The sequence below is a fragment of the Pongo pygmaeus genome, chromosome 21, assembly GCF_028885625.2.
Source record: "Pongo pygmaeus isolate AG05252 chromosome 21, NHGRI_mPonPyg2-v2.0_pri, whole genome shotgun sequence".
NCBI lineage: Eukaryota > Metazoa > Chordata > Mammalia > Primates > Hominidae > Pongo > Pongo pygmaeus.
This window is the reverse complement of record NC_072394.2, coordinates 49,151,588-49,172,923: the sequence shown is the minus strand read 5'-3', so window position 1 is coordinate 49,172,923 and position 21,336 is coordinate 49,151,588. Positions and strand designations below refer to the sequence as shown.

The following is a 21,336-nucleotide window of genomic DNA, read 5'->3' as shown; positions in this document are numbered from 1 at the left end:
GTAAAAGCCATTCCTAGTTGGCAGGCCACACAAAACCAGGCGGCGGGCTGGATTGGGGCTGCATATTGTAGGTCGCTGACCCCTGCTGTACAATATTGGCTTTCTTGATTTTCAAACTGTTTCCCTTAAGAGAACTGCCTGATGGTCACCCTGGGGTGGCAGCAAGCACCTGGGACTCTGCCCTTTTCCCCATTTCAACCCTAGTTAGACTCACTTTATTCATTTTGTACACTGGGCTTCTAAGCAATAATAACCAATGTTTACTGTGCACTTAGTTTATGCACAGACTCTTAGGTGGACCTCGTATCTGAATGAGACGGAGCAAGCATCGACCTCATTTAGAGAAATGGAAATTAAAAAGAGTCCTCCCACCCCCCGTTACGCAGTTTCCAAACCGTAGCTCTGGTATTTTGAATCTAGGCTGGCTGACTTCAGAGCCTACATTCTCAGGCTCCATTATTCTGCCTCCCACATGAGACTTTTTCCAAAGTGGCCAAGCAAATGATTGAAAGCCAAGTCCCTCATTGTGAGAATGAAAAATCTGAGACTCAGGAAGCGGAAAGGACTTGCCCAAGGCCACACACAGTGGTGGCCATGCATTGAAGTCCAGAGTCTTTTCCTATGCTGCAGGATGTCAAGAGGGAGGGGACCCTGGGGGTTGGGATAGATACCTACCTTTACAGGCTGTGGGATCAGGGAGGAGCAGGAATTGGTTAATGATCAGCTTCTAAGACCTAAAACAAGGCTAATTCCAGTACAAAGAGAGCTATTCCCTTTCATCCAGTTCTGAGCTTCGACCAGGTGGCAGGAGGCGAGGACAGGGGTGGAGGGAGTAGAGATTCTGCCAGTGGGCTAGGAGAGGCACAAGGAAGTTCCTAGGAGCTATAGGTTCATGAGGGACATCTGTAGCACCAGCAGCAACCATAATCATAATGTGAGCTGAGCTCTCATTTTCTGAGTAACCACCACATGCCGGATCCCATGCTAATTTTTTTATACTCATTAGCTCATCTGATCTTCATAATTGTACTAGGAGGTAATGATGCCCATTTTATAGATGAGGAAACTGAGGCTCAGAGAAGCAAAATGATTTGCCCAAAGTAACACGGTGATTTGCTGAGCTCTGTCTGAATCCAGAATCTGTGCTTATGAGCACCTTGCCATGGTGCCTGGTACAGAGGCAGAACCTAGGGCAGGGTGGGGCTATCTGGATAAGACCCCAGAGGTCCTCAGACTTGGAGGGCAGCGCTGTTGTCTTTCTCCAGTTCCTTTACCCAGTTCTGTGCCCTGCACTGGCTGGGGGACCCAGGGGCCATGTGAGCGATGGCTTCGCCAGTGTCCCTCTGCATGCACGTTCTCATTAGGTCCTCCACCACAGCCCTGTGGGGGGCACTATTAGCATGCCTGATTTACAGATGAGGAAACTGAAGCTCGCAGCCATGATGGGCCCAATGTTCCTTGGCCAGTAAGGGGCCCACCTGCATTTTGTTTTTGTTTTTTAGAGACAGAGTCTTCCTCTGTCTCCTAGGCTGGAGTGCAGTGGTGCAATCAGCTTGCTGCAGCCTCAAACTCCCGGGCCCAAGCGATCCTCTAGCCTCGGCCTCCCAAAGCACTGGGCTTACAGGTGTGAGCCACCACGTCTGGCCCTCCACCTGGCTTTTGAATCTAAACTCTTTCCCCTCCTTTTCTCTGTCCATAGAAAGCTAGCTTGCTGTCTACATCTTTATTTTATAGGAAGGCCCAGGATGCCACCCTTCACAACACAAGGGTCTTTAATGTTGAGCGAAGCGTTGTGCTCATCCATATGCTAACCAACCTTCTGCAACTTTCCTCATCTATAAAACAAGGACACTGCCTCTTACGTGAGAAACGAGAGCCAGGTACATAGGAAGTGGTTAATATATGGCAGTTGTATTAAAAACTACCTATGAGACTTCCAGGCATTGGAGGCACAGGTAATAAGACCCTCTATCTCGATCCACCTTGGTGTTTCCCCTCCTACTTGAGTGGGATTGATTTGCTTCCTGGTTTATAATCTGTCTCCTTCATAGACTCCAAGCTCCGTGAAGGGCCTGTCAGTCTTTCTCATTGTTGTGAATCTTCATTGGTGCAGTCTTGTGCACCTAAGACACTGTTGGTACATAGTAGATGTTCAATAAATGTGTGGAATTAATGAATACACAAATAGACCATTGAACTAACTGTTCTATGCCTCAGTTTCCTCAAACCTAAAATGGGGATAATAATCCTTACTACCTAGGCTGACATGAGTGCTAAATGAGTAAATGGACATAAACCTGCTTAACTTAGGGGCTTTTGACCTTCCCTGGAGTGCTGTTTACCTAATTTGACACAAGAACTCTTTCCTGAGGGCCCTCTTCGTGTCAAATTTTAAGAACATCTTAGTCATACCAGGGAGGCTAGACTAGAGTTATCAGTTTCACGTCAGACCTGCTAAAGTGCCAGGTGGGTGCCTTGGAGATGGACCGAGGTTCAGGGGATGGGAGATCCAAAGTTCTGGGTATAATCCTGACTCTGCCACTGACCCATTGGGTCCCCTTGATCCCAACTTTAGCCCACCTCTGTGGGCCTCAGTTTCCCCAGTTGTAAAGAGGAAGGTAATAAACTTTGCATAGCTCTCTAAGGCTGCTTGGAGACAGCTGTAAGATTATAGATGTGAAAGTTCTCAGTCCCCTAGCCTGACACAAACTCAAGGATTGGTATGATGTGAATAAGACCTTACAGAAGCATCAAGCTTCTAATCAACTGGCAATTTCTGGACCCAGAGAAGTCTCTCTGGGGACTTTGCCCCGCTGGTCTGTTTCTATGTGGTCTCTTGGGACACTGAGGTCACAGGAAGCACAGGGGTGGATCCTGTGTAAATGCCTAAGAGCTCCGCTCAGCACCAGGTTTTCCAGTTTCATCTTCATGACTTTATCATCATCATCATCATCAGAAAATAATGTCTGGTATTAACTTTTCTTAATTACCAATCTCCATAAGGAAAAAGCAAAACTCCCTCCTTCCTGATCTTATATGATAAAGCTAATTACTGTTTAGAGTTCTGTGTGTACGAATACCCTTCACTGCCTTATTTATAGCACATACACTCTCTTATCAGAGCTCTTCAACTCAGATGCAGAGCAAACGGGGCCAGCCGAGGGCTGTGGCAAACTGGTGAGCTCAGTTTCCCTATCTGTAACCTCAGACAAGTTGCTGTCCACCTTGGCTGCATAAAGGAATCACCTGCACAGCGCCCGGGTGGGAAGAGGGTAGAGTGAGCTAGCGATGGTGGGGACTGGGGGTCACCAAGTCAGAGTTCTTACTGTCTGGCCATCCCCTGGGGAGCAACTTTGCCCCCAACCTTAGTGTGCTATTAATAGTCCCTCGCTTCCTACTTCAGTGCCCTGGACCCTGGCCTCGTGCATGGCATGTGGACCTGTTCCCAGCACTCGTGCTCAGGGGCCCTCATCCCTATGGCCCAGGGCAGCTGGTTTAACTTTCACCTTCAGGTCCCTGCAGGGAGTCAACAGGGCCAGCTCCAGGCACGGGAAAAATGACACAGCCAGCCACCATGGAATCCTGTTCCCTCATGGTACCAACGGTGTACCACGAGAGCAGCCCGTGGTGGGGAAGGGACTTCCCCAAACCACGGGGCGAGACAAGGAATGTCCATATGGCTGTGTATGTGGCCTGACTTCCATGGGAAGGAAAATCCCATGTAAAAAAGAAAAAAAATCAAACTTTTTTTTGTGTCTTGCTTGGGTTCCTTGAAGAGTGTCAATGGCCTTCACCAAAGACCCCAGGAATACACTAGTAATGAAACAAGCTGAGTTATCATTTACTGCAACAGTGAGGGGGCGGGGCACACATGCCGTGAGCTACCCTGATTATTTCAGGAAGGGGGTGTTAAAAGGAACCCAGGACAGGATCTGGGCTGGAGGTTGGGCACTGAGAGAGACCAGAGGCAATTCTGAGCTGGGTAAGGAAGGAGCAGTCACTCATTTAGCAAGACAGGGGGATGCTGGGATTTTGAGGGTGACACAGCCACCTTGCCCTTAGACAAGGTTATGGAGAATGAAGTGACCTGGCTCTGAGTGTCAGAATCATTCCCTACGCTCTGTTTTCTTCTTTCTCTATGGTAACCCATATTTACTGAACATTTGCTAGTACTCAGCTTCCTGTTAAATTCTTTCTGTCTTTTTTTTTTTTTTTTTTTGAGATGGCGTCTTGCTCTGTCACCCAGGATGGAGTGCAGTGACATGATCACGGCTCACTGCAGCCTTGACCTCCCTAGCTCAAGCAATCCTCCCACCTCAGCCTCTCAAGAGCTGGGACTACCCGGCTCTGTTGAAGTCTTTGTATCAATATTGACAAACCATGGCCCTCCACATCCAGCCTACTGCTTGTTTTTCATACAGCCTGGGAGCTAAGAATAGTTTTCATATTTTTAAGTGGTTGAAATAAATCAAAAGAAGAAAAATATTTTGTGACGTGAAAAATTACATGATATTCAAATTTCAGCCCAGGCGTAGTAGTTCACTTCAGTAATCCCAGCACTTTGGGAGGCCAAGGTGAGAGGATCGCTTGAGCCCCAGAGTTAGAGACCAGTCTGGGCAACATAGCAAGACCTCCTTTTTTACAAAACAAAACAAAACAAAAACAACAATTAGCTGGGCATGGTGGCACATGCTTGTGGTCCCAGCTACTTGAGAGGCTGAGGTGGGAGGATCACTTGAGCCCGGGATGTTGAGGCCGTTGTGAGCTGTGATCGTGCCACTGCCCTCCAGCCTGGGCAACAGAGTGAGACCCTGTTTCAAAAAAAAAATTTTTTTTGATGTCCCCCAAATAAAAGTTTAGCCACACTCAAGCATTGATGTGTTGTCTGTGGCTGATTTTCTGCTCCTATGGCAGAGATGTTGTTATAATAGAGACCTCATGGCCCCCCAAAACCTAAAATGTTTACTATCTGGCTTTTTTTTTTTTAAAGCATGTATCAGTACTTTATTTTTATTACAAATAATCCTCCATTGTGTGAATATATCACATTTTATTCATCTATTCATTTTTTGATGGACATTTGAGTTGTTTCCACTTTTTGGCTTTTACAGAAGTTTGCTGATCCCTTCTTTTAATAGGTTAACTCTTTTTTTTTTTTTTTTTTTTTTTTGTTGAGACGGAGTTTTGCTCTTGTTGCCCAGGCTGGAGTGGTGTGCAATGGTGCTATCTCGGCTCACCGTAACCTCCACCTTGCGAGTTCAAGCAATTCTCCTGCCTCAGCCTCCCGAGTAGCTGGGATTATGGGCATCCTAGTAGAGACAGGGTTTCTCCATGTTGGTCAGGCTGGTCTCAAACTCCCGAACTCAGGTGATCCGCCCACCTCGGCTTCCCAAACTGCTGGGATTACAGGCGTGAGTCACCACACCCAGCAGTAGATTAACTCTTTAATCCTCTTGACAATCCTAGAATGGTTACTTCCATTTTATGAATTAAAGAACTGAGGTATAGGGAGATTAAGGGATATGCCCTAACCAGGGTTTCTCAACTTCATTACCAATGACATTTGGGTGGGATAATTCTTTGCTGGGGTGGGCTGACCTGTGTATTGCAGGATGTTTAGCAGCATTTCTGGTCTCTAACTAATAGACGCCAGTAGTACTTTGCCCTTCCACCCAAGCTGTGATAACCGAAAATGCCCCCAGACATTGCCCAACATCCCTTGAGTACAGAATTGGCCCTTGCTGGGAACCACTGACCTAAAGTCACATAGTAAGTGATGGAGCTAGGATTTGAACCCAAGGCTGATGTGTTTGGCCACCAGCCACACACCCAACTCCCAGAAGTGAGTTATTTTACTCTTGGTGGTGGTTCCAGCTGCAGGAACATTTTATTCATTCTAATTTTCTTTTATCCAAAACACTGTCAAAGGCTGCTGGGGAGTCTGGTCTATCAAGCAGAGGAATAACTTGATTATTTTTGTGTGTTTGTTTTAAGAGACAAGGTCTTTCTCTGTTGCCCAAGGTAGAGTGCAGTGGCATGATCATACCTCACTGCAGCCTCCAACTCCTGGGCACAACTGATCCTCCACCTCAGCCTCTGGAGTAGTTGGGACTACAGGCATGCACCACCACACCCAGCTAATTTTTTGGAGAATGTTTTTTAGAGATGGGGTCTCACTATCTGGCTCAGGATGGTTTCAAACTCTGGGCTCAAGCAATCCTCCTGCCTCAGCCTCCTGTGTAGCTGGGATTATAGGCATGAACCACCACACTCGACCAGAGAAATAACTTTAAAAACAAAGTTAGCTCCTGTCCTGAGCCTCCTCTGCTCAAATGCTACCCTAGTTCCTACCTGACTCAGAGGAGAAGCCATAATCCTTCCTGTGAGCTCTGAGATCCCTGCATGATCCCACCCACTTCCTACCACCTCCACCCCCTGCCACTTCTCTTACTTTGCCTCCTCTTACTCTTCTCCTCCCTCTGGCCCCTGCAGCTCCACTGGCCTCCCCTCTGCTTCCTGGGTGTGCTCCCACCCCAGGGCCTTTGCACCTGCTCTTTCTTGCCCCAGATGTTTGCATGGCTTACCCCTCACCTTCAGGTCTTGGTTCAAAGTCAAATTTTCCTTCCCTATCAGACTTTCTTTGAGCCTTGAAGAAGGTGTCTCACCCTAGGATGCCTGGCTCCTTCCCTGCCTTGTTCTTTTGCATGGCATGCATCTTCATTTGACATACTGCGTATGTTACTTAGTCGTGTGTGGTCTGTCTCCCCCACCAGAAGATCAGCTCCACGAGGACATGGACTTTCATTTTTGTCACTCAGCACCAGGTACATGACAGGTGCTCCATAGTAATTTGCTGATGGATCAATTGGCTAGGGTTCATGTGCCCCAGTTTTGGCTCTGGGTTCCAAGTTGCACCAAGCTCTTATCTCAAAAGAACTGAAACACATCCACCACTTATTACTCTCAGAGTCTGTATGGTTACCAGCCAAATCCAGCCACCATCATCTTAGCTGGAAAATGCAACAGATCCAGAACTGGACTCTCAGTTTCCATTTTCGCCCCTTCCCCTACGTCCATTCTCTCAGACCAGGCCCAGAGTTGTTTGCAAAATGTAAATCATATCGTCTTGGGCATTAAATCCTGCAGGGGGTCCCCATCCCTGATTTAGTTCCCGTTGGCCTTTGCCCACTCCGTCCCCACCCCCCATCTCCCCTAGGCCTTTCCTATACACCTCTTTCCCAGGACATGGGCTTCCCCAGTTCTTCATCTCAGCCAAGCACCTCCTTACTGCCGGGCCTTTGCACTTGCTGTTCTTGTTTCCTTGCACCCTCTTCCCAGGGCTCTTCATAGGATGGATTCCATTTTATCGTTGAGGTCTCAGATCTGAGGCCATCAGCACACAGTGTCTTCTCTGTTGAACAGAGAGCCCACCTACTCCCCTCTCCGCTTTCCAGTCACATTGCCCAGTTCTATTTCCTCCATACATTTGTCCCTACCTAAAATTTTCTTTATTCATTTATTTCCTGTCTCCCCTTCTAGAGTATGACCTCCATGGAAGCCAGGGGCCTTGTTCTATATTGTTCACAGAGTACCCTGAGAACATAGTCAATAGCACATAGTAGGTGCTCAATAAATACTTTTTGGATGAATGAATGAATGGACAATTGGGGTCGTCCAACCCATTGATGACTCATTACCATTCATAGCTGGCCTTTCACAGCTTTGGCAATGGCTGCTCAGGTAAGCCTAGGCTTGAGTTATGGGTTGTCAAGCAGCCCTGCAGCTAAACCCCTGCCAACAGGCCTGGGCATGTCTTCACATATGGATGGTAGGACAGGAGGATAGAATGCTGAATGACTTTTCTTTTTCCTTTCCTTTCCTTTCCTTTCCTTTCGTCCTTCCTTCCTTCCTTTCCTTCCTTTCCTTCCTTTCTCTTTCTCTTTCTTCCTTTCTTTCTTTCTTTCTTTCTTTCTTTTTCTTTCCCTCCTTTCCTTTTCCTTTCCTTTCCTTCCTTCCTCCGTCTCTCTCTCCCTCCCTCCCTCCCCCCTCTCCCTCCCTCCCTCCCACTCTTTCCCTTCCTTTCTCTCCCTCCCTCCCTCTCTTCCTCTCTCTCTCTGTCTTTGTCTTTTGATTCAGTGAATAGTATAGGATCCTTGGCAAAGAAAGCATTCTTGACTGACTTCACGAGATTTGGGACACTCCTGTTCCATTCGCTACATTACACTAAAGACATCATGCTCTTTCCTCCTAGCTGCTGTGCGGAGAAATGGCCTACACACTGTGCCCACGGAGATGCAGTTTCTCGCCAGCACAGAAGCGTAAGTTATTGGTGAAATTCATAGAGGAGCCAGTGCTTGATTCAAGGAGACGATGAACAAGAATTCAATGCTGCAAACCATTTTCCTCCCATCCCTGAATTTTTCTCCAAACGACCTAACGCCTAAGTTTCCACCATTCATCTCTGTGGCTTAAACATTAACCTCAACAGCCTCCTTTTAAAAAAATGCAGACATGGAAAGGGTAGGGCAGTACTTTAAATCCCTAAAGATCTGGTGAGGTTGAGGATCACAGGTACTTTCCTCTTGAAAGAAGAGACCCAGAAGAGCAAGACAGCACAAACTGCATGACAGTCAAGGAGGAGAGGGGTGCAGGCAGGGTTAACAGTCCACACAGACAAAAAAAAATACCTTATAAAACAATAACAGCCCTTCACCCTACATGACTTTCAAAGTGTCTTCACATCAATGTTGAAATCGCATTTAGTCTAGAGTATCCTTTGCATTATGGCAGTGTAGTTAAGATCATGGGATTTGGAGTCACAAACACCTGACTTGGAACTCTGGCTCTGCTCCATACTGGCTGTGTGAGATAATGAGATAATGTAGATAGAGCAGGTTGGCTGGACCTTACACGTCCAGATGTTAGCACTTGTTATTATGGCATTGTGATCTGAATTTAACAGTGATGACACAACAGGGAGCCAAGCAATCTGCTCAAGGCAGTGCTGGGTATTGATCCGGTCTATTTCATTCATTTGCTAATATTTATTGGGAGCTTACGATGAGCCAGGCACTATTCTAGGGATGGAGATACAGCAAGGAACAGACAGAAAGCCCAGCCCTTATGGGCTTACATTCTATTGGCAAGAAGCAGATAAGTGAATGTAATTCATGGTGTGTTGGGTGGTTGGTAAGCTTCAGAGGGAGATCAAAGCAGGAAAGAGGGTGGGGGAGGCAAGCCGGTAAGTGGGAAGGGGCAGTTTGAATATGGGTGATCAAGGAAGTCCTCATAAGAAGATCCTGCTTGCGCAAATCTCTGCAAGAGGTGGGGAGTGGTGGGGGTATCCATGGGAAGAGTGTTCTCAGCATGTGGACCAGCATGTGCAAAGCTCCTGAGAGGTCAAAGAGCAGCCAGGAAGCCAGTGTGGCTGGAGCCGAGTGAATGAGTGGGCACATGGTAGGAGGTGGGGTCTGAGAGCTGGCTTGGGTGGGGAGAGAGTGATGGTGGAGGACAAAGCACATGGGACCTCATGAGCCATGGATATAACCTTGACTTTGAATGAGATGGGAGCTGATGGAAGTTTTAGCAGGAGAGGGGCATTACCTTATGCCTGTGTCATCCCACAGCCTGTGCTCCCTCTTGGCACCATGTTTGGGGGCTTTGAGTCCAACTTTGAGACGTGAGTTCTGTGATTGGTCCAGCCACTCACGACTGTGTGGCCTGGAAATATGCTTTAAACATCTGCCTGTGCAGTGCTTGCACTGGGTCTGTTGCAAAACCCAGTCCTCACCCTCTAGAAGCCTACATCTGTTGGATGCAAACCCCTTCCCTACTCTGGGCCTCAGTTTCCTCACCTGAACAAAAAAGTGGTTGCTCTAGATAAACTCTAGGGCCCTTTCTGCTTTTTCTCTTTTTGATACTCGGGATGGTTGGGGTCCCCAGGTCTGAGGGAGGCCACAGTTCTGGACCAGGCCTGCCACTCCTAAGAAGTCAGACCGTGATGGTAGTTTCCATCTGCTTCTGGTCTTTGCCTTCCTGTCATACTGGAAATCAGCTACTCAGACCCCAGCTCATGTCCACATTGCCCTCTGGGGAAGGAGTCTCTTATGTAGTGATTCAGGCCAGAGGGTATTTGAATTATCTTTCCTTCTTTAAGTAAATATTTTTTCATTTTAATTTCCACTTTAATTTAAAAAAATTGATTTGTTACAAAGAACACTTTTTTAAAAATCTTAATTTATCTTTTTTTCAGATTCATTGAAGTATAATTGACAAATAAAAATTATATATATTTAAGATATACAATGTAATGTTTTGATATATGGGCACATTGTGAAATGACTACCACAATCAAGCTCATTAACATATCTATCAGTGCTACAGCAATTCTCAATTTCATTCACTTAGGAACAATTTACAATTGCATATGTCAAAAAATACTCTTAAAATAAAAGATAAATGCATTTAGCATCTCACTTCCAGAGGCAGATTATAACAGTTAAATGAATACCATTCTAGACTATTTCTTGACAGACAGCTGTATACATAAATGCATTTTTACCGCGATGGCTCATGCCTGTAATCCCAGTACTTTGGGAGGCCAAGGCGGGCAGATTACCTGAGGTCAGGAGTACAAGACCAGCCAGGCCAACATGGTAAAACCCTGTCTCTACTAAAAATACAAAAATTAGATGGGCATGGTGGTGGGCACCTATAATCTCAGTTACTCGGGAGGCTGAGGCAGGAGAATCACTTGAACCCGGGAGGCAGAGGTAGCAGTGAGCTGAGATCATGCCATTGCACTCTAGCCTGGGTGACAAGAGTGAAGCTCTGTCTCAAAAAAAAAATATAAATAAATAAATAATAAACAAAATAAAATAAAAATTGATAATGCTATATACGCTGTTTTGTAACCTGCTATTTTACTTTTTTTTCTTCATTTCAGTCTGTTTCTAAATACCTATTTTATTTAATGGAGAACAGCGGACATCATTTCATCTCAAAAATGCCAACATTATGATCTTTTAATTATGTACTTAATAATTCTTAATTTCATTATTTCCCAAAACTCTTTAACTGTATAAGGAAAACAACCCAGAAAATAAAAAAGAAAAAAAATATGTAATTCCACTCCTGGGAAAGGTGTCAAAACAACTTGCATATATTTCTAGACTTTAAATATTCTTATACTCATGAAACATAGCTATTTATTTTTATTAATTACTTATTAATTTTTTTTAGAGACAGGGTCTCACTCTGTCACCCAGGCTGGAGGGCAGTGGGGCAATCATAGCTCACTACAGCCTCAAACTTTTGGGCTCAATCAACCCTCCTGTCTCAGCCTCCCAAGTAGCTGGGACTATAGGTGCATGCCACCATGCCCAGCTGATTTTTAGATTTTTTCATAGAGATGGGATCTCACTATATTGCCCAGGCTGGTCTCAAACTCCTGTCCTCAAGCAATCCTTTTGCCTTGGTCTCCCAAAGAGTTGGAGTTATAGGAGTGAGCCACCATGCCCAGCTGCAACATGAGTATTTATAAAATAAAAAACTAAATAGTACTGTGACAAGCCTTTTCACTGTAGTTTATGAATGCACAGCTTTCATCTTAGTAAGCATCCATTTAATAGCTGCATTGGTGTTCCATCCAGGAAGAGAGTCATCTTTATTATCAGCCCCTTTTTGATGGGCATTTAGACTGTTCTTCATTTTAATTATATTTAATGGCATGGTGAATTCCCTTGTACCCACACCTGAGACACTTGTCTATTTCTTTAGGGTACATTCTTAGAGTAGAACATCTGAGCTGAAGAGTTGCACCTTGTTACGGGTTTTTGATACCTGTGCCAAATTACCTTCTAGAAAGATCACTTAGCTCCCCAACTCCTGGGCAGTCTGTGGCCTGTTCTCCATGTATTCTGAATGGCTTCTCTTTGGATTTGTTTAAAGCAAAGACCACCCTGGGGAGACGGAGGTTCCACTGGATCTGCCGGCTGACTCCAGGAAGGAGGATGAATATCGTGGGAACATCTGGAAGGGCTTCCTCATCTCCATCCCCTACTCAGCCAGCATTGGGGGCACAGCCACACTCACGGGCACAGCCCCTAACCTCATCCTGCTTGGCCAGCTCAAGAGGTGAAAGCAAGAATCCCCACCGGCAGGGAGGGTTCTGCTCCTCCCCTCCTCTTCCCTCCTTCATTCAACATCCAGGGAATGTGTATTGAGGGCCTTCTCTGGGCCAGGCTCTGGGAACACAGCAATACACAAAACCCAGTGAAATCCCTGCCCTTGGGGAACTTCCATTCTGGCGGGAGAGACAGGCAATAAGTGAAAAAGCAAATGTATATAAAATATATCTGTGTGATAAGTTAGGAAAAAAGTACAGCAGGGAAAGAGGGTAGAAGTGAGGAGAGTGGGGTGCTAGTTTATGTAGGTTGGTCAAGGACACCGGTTCTCTCTGATGAGCTGACATTTGAGCAGAGACCTATAAGGGAATGAGCCATGTGAACACAGGAGGGAAAGGCATACAGTAGCTCCTACAGGGCTTGGAGGTGGAGCTGTTCCTGGGGAGGTTCAGGGACCAGCAAGAATACCAGGGAGACGAAGAGCCTGGGGCGAAGGGAGGGTGAGAAGACAAAAGGTTATAGCGGTAACTGTTGTCTAAGGACTCCAGCTTTTCCTCCAAGTGAGATGGGGGTCATTGGAAAGGTGACAGTAGAGGAGTGACCCAGCGGGAGGCATGGGTCTGTGGCTGTCATGGCCTGAGAGAAGGCTTCCAGCCATAAGCAGGGTCCCCCATTGGAGTGGGCTCTGCTGGGAGCTAAAGTCTCCCCACCCCTGGAAGTGGTCAGCAGTGACTGGGTGGCCGGTCAGGGCATGAGGATAAGAGAAAGATTCTCCAACTGCACAACTTGCCGCTCCCATTATTCTAAACCTCTGGTTTCTAAGATTTTAAAACTTTGGTATTTCAAGATCCTGTCTCTAAGACTTTTAGGTTTCAGGATTCCGAGGCAGGGTTTCTAAGATTCCTTGCAGTGGAGATGTAGCATAGGTTCATTTAATTTACATAAATGCAAATGTAAGCATTTGGCTAACAAAGGACACCAAAAAGTATTTGATATTCAACATGGCTGCAAATACTAGCTGACTTCTTAATCTGTTGCCCAACCAAAGAATTAAAAACCTGTGGGGATAAAGGGAGGCCCTGCTGATCTCCCCGAGAGAGGTTTACTATGTGTGCAACCCTCAGTAACATACGTGTGAGTAATTACAGGTATTTTCACAAGAGATTTTAGTACACCCGTGTTTGGCCACATGTGCTGATTTTAAAATCTTAACCCCTGAGTGAGATGAATTGCCAATACATTCTCAGATTCCAAAATGCTTTGATTTTAAGATTTGATGACGGAAACCAGTGATTGTCAACCATGCACTGGGAGAGGTGAAAAAAAAAAAAGAAGTCGTAGGTGTATTTCACCAATTGATGTAAGCCCACTGAGTTTTACTGCAAACCTTAGATGTCTTTTTATCTCTATCCTTTAAACAAGGCTGGCTGTGCCTTCTGGTTTTAGCTCAGTGTCAGAAAAACCAGAAGCAAAGATGGTCCTGCTTCAGGTGTGGGGAGGATCTAGGCTCAGCCCTTTAGTGTTCTGCCGAGGGGGAAGGTAGGCATTCGGTATTAGGGTTTGCCAGGACCCATCCCCAGGGCTGGACAGGAAGATGTGGGCTCTGGGGGTGGAGAGCAGAGCCTAGGTTGGGGATGGGGAGAATTGGAGGGGAGCAGTTGTTGTCAAAGCGTTTTCAGGCTTTGGAAAGTCCTACTTGGAACAAAGTAGGACTTTGTTCCAACCTGAAATGAAATTGGGGAAATTATATTTTTTATATGTCTATTTCATATTTATATTTTCTAAAATATATCTTATGTATATTTAAGTATGTAATATATATTAACATATAATATATAAAATATATAATATTAACATATATACAGTAAAAATAAATATCAAATGTAGGCTTTCAAGTAAATTACATGCAAATCTTATGCAACACAAGGGCTCAAATGTAGACTCTCTGGTGTAGGAAGAGCGGATTTAAAAGGAATGCCAGGTAATATGTGATTTTGACTCTCCGGCTGAGAACAGGAGAAGCCTGGGGAGACAGGAGAAGTGATTGCCCTGAGTGGTCCTTTGGCCCTTGTTGCCAAAATACATTTTATTGGTTTATTCTGATTATAAAATGATATTGGCACACTAAAGAACATTTGGAAAATGTAGAAAAAGAAGTTTGAAATACCTTCAATCCCACTGTCGATATTTTAACAGACTTTCTTCTAGACTTTTCTATGTCCATATATTAAATGTGTATATATTTAACGTTTTTGCAACTATGCTCTTAATACAGTTTTATAGTCTGATTTTATTATTAAAATTTTTTAGAAAACATAATTTTTAGTGACTATGTATTATCTTATTTTGGGTGTACATACTTTAATCATAAGCATTGATTGTTTTCATTTTATAATAATTATTATTTTGCTATTACAAATTATGTAACTGACCACACACTCGCTGATATTTTAATATTTTTAAAACAATATTTTTACTTTGTCTAATTATAGAGGTATACTTATTCATTATAGAAAATACAGGCAGAGGAAAAGGAGGAAATAAAAACCTCTTAGAATCCCACTATATAGAGTTTATTAATATTTTTGTTTGCTTATTTATTATATAATAACTGTTAATGTTTTCATTTATTTACTTATTTACCTAGAAATGTCCATGAGTGTCCACATACTTTGGTATACATCATTCTATAACTTACTTTTCCTCTTTTCAATCTAGCACTTATATTCCTGATCACATTTCTGGTTGTTTTTTTAAAGTTTATTTCTAGTAGTAGAATTTCTGGGTAAAAGGGTATGCACATTTTTAAGACTCTTACTGCATTTTACCAAATTCCTCTCCAGAAAAGAATATTCTGATGAACAAACATCAAGAATCTGCCTGTTTTTCCACAACTTCACCAGCACTGAGTGTTATTGCCCTTCATCCTTTCAGGCTTGATGATGTCTTAATAAAACTGAGATTGGACACCGTTCAGCAGAGAAAGAACTCATCGACATCACCATTGCCTGGACAAAATGCCCAGGGTCTTTGAGCATATGTAATAAGGAGGGCAAAGGTTTCAGCCTGCAGATGTGTTATGTTTCACTTCCACATTCATTAAAAACATTTTCATGAATTGCCAATATTTAAACATCACATAATTTCAAGTAAAACCCAAACCTGGGCTTACTGGCCCTGCACTCTTGCATGGAACCATGGGGGAGCAAATAGCAGCTGAGCCCTTTAATGAGCAGGGCTCTCTTCAATTCACCACGGCTCGGCCTGGCCTGTTTCACTCACCTGTCTGGCCTCCAGGGGGCAGAGATTTTGACTGTAGGGCACCCATTGGTCCCACTAGGTCAGAAGCCAGCAGCCTCCAAAGAAGAGGAAAAAAGGGTGTTATTAGAGTAGGTGGAAAACACTTTTCCCAAGACTTCCATGGGACCCTCTCATTCCTCCTCCCCGCTATTACTAGTACTGCCTGGTCCCCTCTCCCACTCCCAAAATGGGCATGGCTGCCCTTGGCCTGTTCTCATCTCCCGCTATTCTCCAGTTTCTTTCCGCAGTGTGACGTGGTGAATTTCGGCTCCTGGTTCATTTTCGCCTTCCCTCTTATGCTGTTGTTCCTGTTGGCAGGCTGGCTCTGGATCTCCTTTCTGTACGGGGGACTGAGCTTCAGGTACCTCTCATTTTCTTCTTGGCAGATAGAGTGGGGAAGCGGGGAATGGCCTTTCTAACCTCGGTATCTGCCTATGAAAACTGAAGATGATTGTTATTTCATGTCGTATTCTCATTTCTTTCTTTTATGTATGTATGTATGTAGGTATGTATATATGTATGTATGTATGTATGCATTTAGTTTTACAGACAGGGTCTTGCTCTGTTGCCCAGGCTGGAGTGCAGTGGCGCGATCATAGCACATTGCAGCCTCAATCTCCCAGGTTCAAGTGTTCCTCTGGCCTCAGCCTCCCAAGTAGCTGGGACTACAGGCGAGTGCCACTGTGCCTGGTTAATTTTTTTTTTTAAATTTTTTGTAGAGACAGGGTCTCACTATATTGCCCAGGCTTGTCTCAAACTTCTGGCCTCAAGCAATCCTTCTTGTCTTGGCCTCTCAAAGCTCTGGGATTATAGGTGTGAGCCACCGTGCTAGCCATATTCTCATTTCTTGACCTCCCAGGGATGTGAGGTGTGACCCACCTGCCACACCCAGACCCTCTGTTGATGTCACATATTATTAATAATTATTAATAGTATTGTCTTTAAATAAGGTAAACACTCTTGACCAGAGAAGAGGGGAGTGCACGATTTCCCATTTTATAGGGCCCTGATACAGTAGATAATTTGGGGTGGCATGAGGACAAAATACTAAATAACACCAAATCATATTATGGGAAATATGTCTTTATCAACTCTCATCACTCAGTCTACTTACATTGAGGAGAAAGTCTCAGTTGGGCGCTAAAGAAACCTTAATATCTAACATTTCCAAATCAACCTCTAAATGAAGAAAGAGCAAGCTTCAGACCCAGAGACTTGAGCCAGAAATGATATCTAGCCAAAATATAATACTGGCACTTCGTTTTCCTATATTTATTTTGGTTACTTCGATTACTTTTTAATATGGCTACGTTAATTTGGATAGGCAACACGTACATATGCTTCTCAAAAATCAAAACAACGCTAAGAGATATGCAGTGAGAACCCCTCTTCCCAACCATGGGCCTCTTCTGCCACGATATCCTCCCAAACAAGCATCCACTTTTATTGGTTTCTTGTGTAACCTTCCAGAGTTTTCTTAAGCAAATATGAGCAGACATAGATATCTTTTTCTGGTGACTGGCCTCCCTGACAGATTTTTGTTTTTTGTTTTATTTATTTACTTATTTATTTATTTATTTATTTAGACAAAGTCTCATTCTGTCACCCAGGCTGGAGTGCAGTGGCGCCATCTCGGAGTGCAACCTCCACCTCCGAGGTTCAGGCCATTCTCCTGCCTCAGCCTCCAGAGTAGCTGGGACTACAGGCTCTTGCCACCTTGCCCGACTAATTTTTTGTGCCTTTTTTTTTTTTTTTTTTTTTGGTAGAGAGAGGGGTTTACTCTGTTGGCCAGGCTGGTCTCAAACCTCAAGTGATCCACCCACCTCGGCCCCCCAAACAGCTGGGATTACAGGCATGAGCCACACATGCCCAGCTGTTTTTTTGTTTTTATTTTATTATTTTTTTCTCTTTTACCTTGCAGCTCTAGCTCAAAGGAAGCAAGCATTTTTATAAGATACATTTCCAGAAGTTGGATTTCTGGATCAGAGAATAAACACATTTTTATTTTAACAGATATTGTCAAATCATTCTTCATAAAAATTTTACGTTTCCTCTCCCATGCACAGTGTATGAGAGTGTCTGCTTCCTTGCAGCAAAGTGGATTTTTGCCAATCTGATAAGAGAAAAATAACTTGTGTTTATTTTATGAAGAGTAATTTTGGGCAACTTTTCATAGATTTGGAAGCATATGAAAAGTTTGTTCATAGGTATTTTCTTTCCTGTGAATTGTGAAACTGTGTGTTCATATTTTTATACATTTTTTTTCAAATGGGTTTTTGGTCTTGTTCTTACTAGTTTCTGGTACGCTTTATATTTTAGAAAGATGAGTGCTTATTCTACAATAGAAGCTACATTTTTTTCCTGATTTGTCTTTTGGCTTTGCTTATGGTGCTTTTCTCCCTGCAGAATTTTTTTAATTTTTTTTTCAATCTTTTTTCATATGGTTTCTGAAATTTCAATTACAGCTTAGAAAGGTTTTCCTAATACGGGACTTATAAAAGAATAATCATATGTTTTCTTCTAGTATTTTTTTTTTTTACATTTAAACCTCTGATCTATTTGGAGTTCATCCTTATGGTACAGTGTGAAGTTTGGATTCAACTTCACTTTTTTTTGTCCCAAATGGTCACCCAGTGTCCTAACACCATTTATGGACACATGACATTTTACTATTTTGATGAAGTCAAATTTATCTATCTTTGATGGCTTGTGTTTTTGACATCATATTGAAGAAACTGTTGCCTATTCCAAGGGCATGAAAATTTACCACTGCCCTTTCTTCTGAGAGTTTTATGGTTTTAACTCTAATCATATTATTCCAAGGCACATGAAAATTTACCCCTGCCTTTTCTTCTGAGAGTGTTATGGCTTTAGCTCTAACATTTAGGTCTTCAGTCCATTTTGGGTTTAATTTTGTATTTGGTGTGAGGTAGGGGTCCAGATTCATTCTTTTCCACATGGCTGTCCAGTTTTCCTAGCACCATTTGTTGAAAGGCTATTCCTTCACCCACTATTCAGTCTTGGTACCCCTGTCAAAAACCAACTGGCCATAGATGGATGGGTTTATTTCTGGGCTGTCAATTCTGTTCCATTGATCTATATGTCTGATACCATGTACTGAATAGCCCATCTTTTCCACACCAATCTGTGACAGCAACTTTATCACAGAGTAAATTCCCATTTGTGATTGAGTCTGTGTCTAGACGTTCTGTTTTGTTCCATTGATTCCTGCGTTTATTCATGTGCCTGTTTGACCCACTCATGGATTTTAAGCCTGGGAGTCATATGATCAGATTCACATTTTTAAAGATCAACCAGGCTATACGTGGGGAGAACAACTGTAGCAAAGGAAGACAGTTGCAGGGAGACCAGCCATCAGGCAGTTGCAGCCTCCCAGACAGAGAGGCTGTGGCTTGGTCAAGTGGTGGTGCTGGTTGTAGGTGAGAAGTTAGTTATACCTGCAGTGGCCACTCCTAACCTCCCACTTTCTGTTTCAGGGGCTGGAGGAAGAATAAATCTGAGATAAGAACCAATGCAGAAGATAGGGCTCGAGCTGTAATTCGGGAAGAATACCAGAACCTGGGGCCCATCAAGTATGTGGGGGTCCTTGGGTTGAGGAAAGAGCTAAGTATTAAACGCTCAGGAGAGCTTCCTCCTGGCCTGGCCTTGGGCCCATGGGGGCTGAGCTCCAGGAGAATTCCAGGACCCATGGCCTGGGAGCCTAGAGATAGAGGATGGGAGGTGGTTTACACAGTCAACCTCTTGCCGTGGTGCTGGGGTAGAAACCTGAGGACCAAAAAGCCCCTCAGAGTGTACTTACAGTGGGATCTGCTACCTTCCACCAAAAGCACCGTTTCCCTCCCGGTACACAGAATACCTGACACTATCTCAGGTGACTTCCAGGACCTTGTTTAATGCACATTTCCATGTGGTGAAAATAACAGGTTCAGTAGGCCTGTGTTCAAGGACCAGCTGTGCCACTCACGTCCCGTGTGGCTTTGGTCATGGCACTAACCCTCTCTGGGCCCTGCTCTCCAGTCTGTGAAATGGGTACATTGGGTAACTGTCTCCTCCAACTCTTGGGGATCCTCTCTTTCCACCTCCATCCACCCTCTCTCCAGGTCTGTCCCCTCTCTGTGTCTTATCCTTTCAGTGTAGACAGACTGTGTGTTTTTCTGTCTCTCTCTCTCTCTCTCTCTCTGTATGAATGCTCCTCTTTCTCTTTGCCTACTGCATTTCTGTCTGTTTCTCTTCCTCTCTGCTTTTCGGACTCTGTCTCTCACTTTCTTGATTTTCCATAGGACCCTGGTAAACTCCTGGTGATAATGAAACATGCAATTTCGGGGAGGGGGTGGCTTGAGGCTCAGGAAGGATCCTGAGGGAGCGTGGAAGTCCTAGGACAGGAATCATTTACAGTTCATTGGCACCCCTCCCCTCCCTCTGGGCACTCCCTGGGGAGTGGATGACTTCAGCTTTCGCAGAGGCAGAGCCCGGGCCCAGTCACTCCCAGTGGGCAGCTGCCTGAGCCTGTGCCTGCTGCAGTCTGCCTGAAACCCAGGGTCACCATCATGCCTGCATGTCTGTGCCACAGGTTTGCCGAACAGGCCGTTTTCATCCTTTTCTGCATGTTTGCCATCCTCCTCTTCACCCGGGACCCGAAGTTCATCCCTGGCTGGGCCAGCCTCTTCAATCCTGGGTGAGACTCTGGGGACCCACAGGGAGGAGTCCAACAGGGGGGATTCTGCGCTGGGCCACCTGGAGCTGGAGAGGCGGCAGTGCAGCTGGGGAGACACGCATGCAAGTTTCCATCTTTTGTCCCATGTGATTATTAATAGCTCCCTCTTTCACTCTCAAAAGAGTTTAGGTTTGGGTGATAAAATATGACTTCTCATGTGTTGGGAGCTCTGGATTTGGAGTCAGACTAAACTGGGTTAGAATTCTAGCTCTACCACTTACGAGCTGCGTGACTGAGCAAATCGTTCATTCATTCAATCAACATTGATTGAGAACCTATTATGTGCTAAGCTGGATGCTGGGTGCTGGGACACAGACAAAAACAAGTAGTTAGACAACAAAATAACTGCATTGCAATGAGTGCTATGAAGGAAAGACTGAGAGGGTTATGCTATAAAATAATAGAGCAGGGGCATTGACTTTGGACAGTTCTGGGAAGAGCCAAAGCTTAGGAAGACTGCAGGTGAAAGCAGTGGAGATGCACTGGGAATGTCTACTGAAGCCTGAGTCAGAACAAACATAGCATGTTTGAGAAAATGAGAAAAGCCCAGTGGGAGCGAGGCCTGGTGGGAAGGAAGGAAAGCGGGTGAGGAAGGGTAGGGGAGGGCCAGATCAGAGTGTCTTTTCGGGCATGTTATGCATTTTGATTTTTTTTTTTTTTTTTTCTGTGAGCAGTGGGCAGCCATTGGAGGATTGTAAGGCACTCAGCCTCTCTGTGCCTTAGTTTCCCAATCTGTAAAATGATATTATAATAGCACATTTTTCACTGGCTTGTTGTAAAGATAAATGAGTTAATACATGTCAAGTGATTAAAATGGCTCATAAAAAGAACTCAATAGTTGTTAGCTATATTCATTAGGAAATGGGTAATGGGGGCAAAAATATAGATGAGGAGAATAGTTAGGAGCTATAACATCATCTAGATGGCCCCTGTCTTTTCGGGCCAAATCTCGCCTGCCATTTGATTTTGAATGATTTTTACATTTTTTAAATGGCTGCAGAAAAATCAAAAGACAACGTCTTGTAATGCACGAAAATTATATGAAATTCAAATTTCAGTGTCTGCAAATAAAGTTTTATTGACACACAGCCACACCTATTCAATTACATATTGTCTATGGCTGCTTTCATACTCCAATGTCAAATGTGAGTCCAGACAAACACCATGTGGCCTGCA

At 44.3% G+C, this 21,336-nt stretch overlaps 1 protein-coding gene across 1 annotated transcript in view; it reads left to right on the top strand.

The window, feature by feature from the left end:
• The window catches only part of SLC13A3 (solute carrier family 13 member 3), a 93,568-nt gene that overhangs the window by 43,329 nt on the left and 28,903 nt on the right, over window positions 1-21,336 (top strand). The window contains exons 4-8 of the mRNA XM_054467549.1: window positions 8,252-8,318; window positions 11,950-12,135; window positions 15,661-15,786; window positions 18,923-19,018; window positions 20,017-20,121. Coding sequence (XP_054323524.1) covers window positions 8,252-8,318; window positions 11,950-12,135; window positions 15,661-15,786; window positions 18,923-19,018; window positions 20,017-20,121 — 580 coding nt within the window. The remainder of the gene's footprint in view (window positions 1-8,251; window positions 8,319-11,949; window positions 12,136-15,660; window positions 15,787-18,922; window positions 19,019-20,016; window positions 20,122-21,336) is intronic.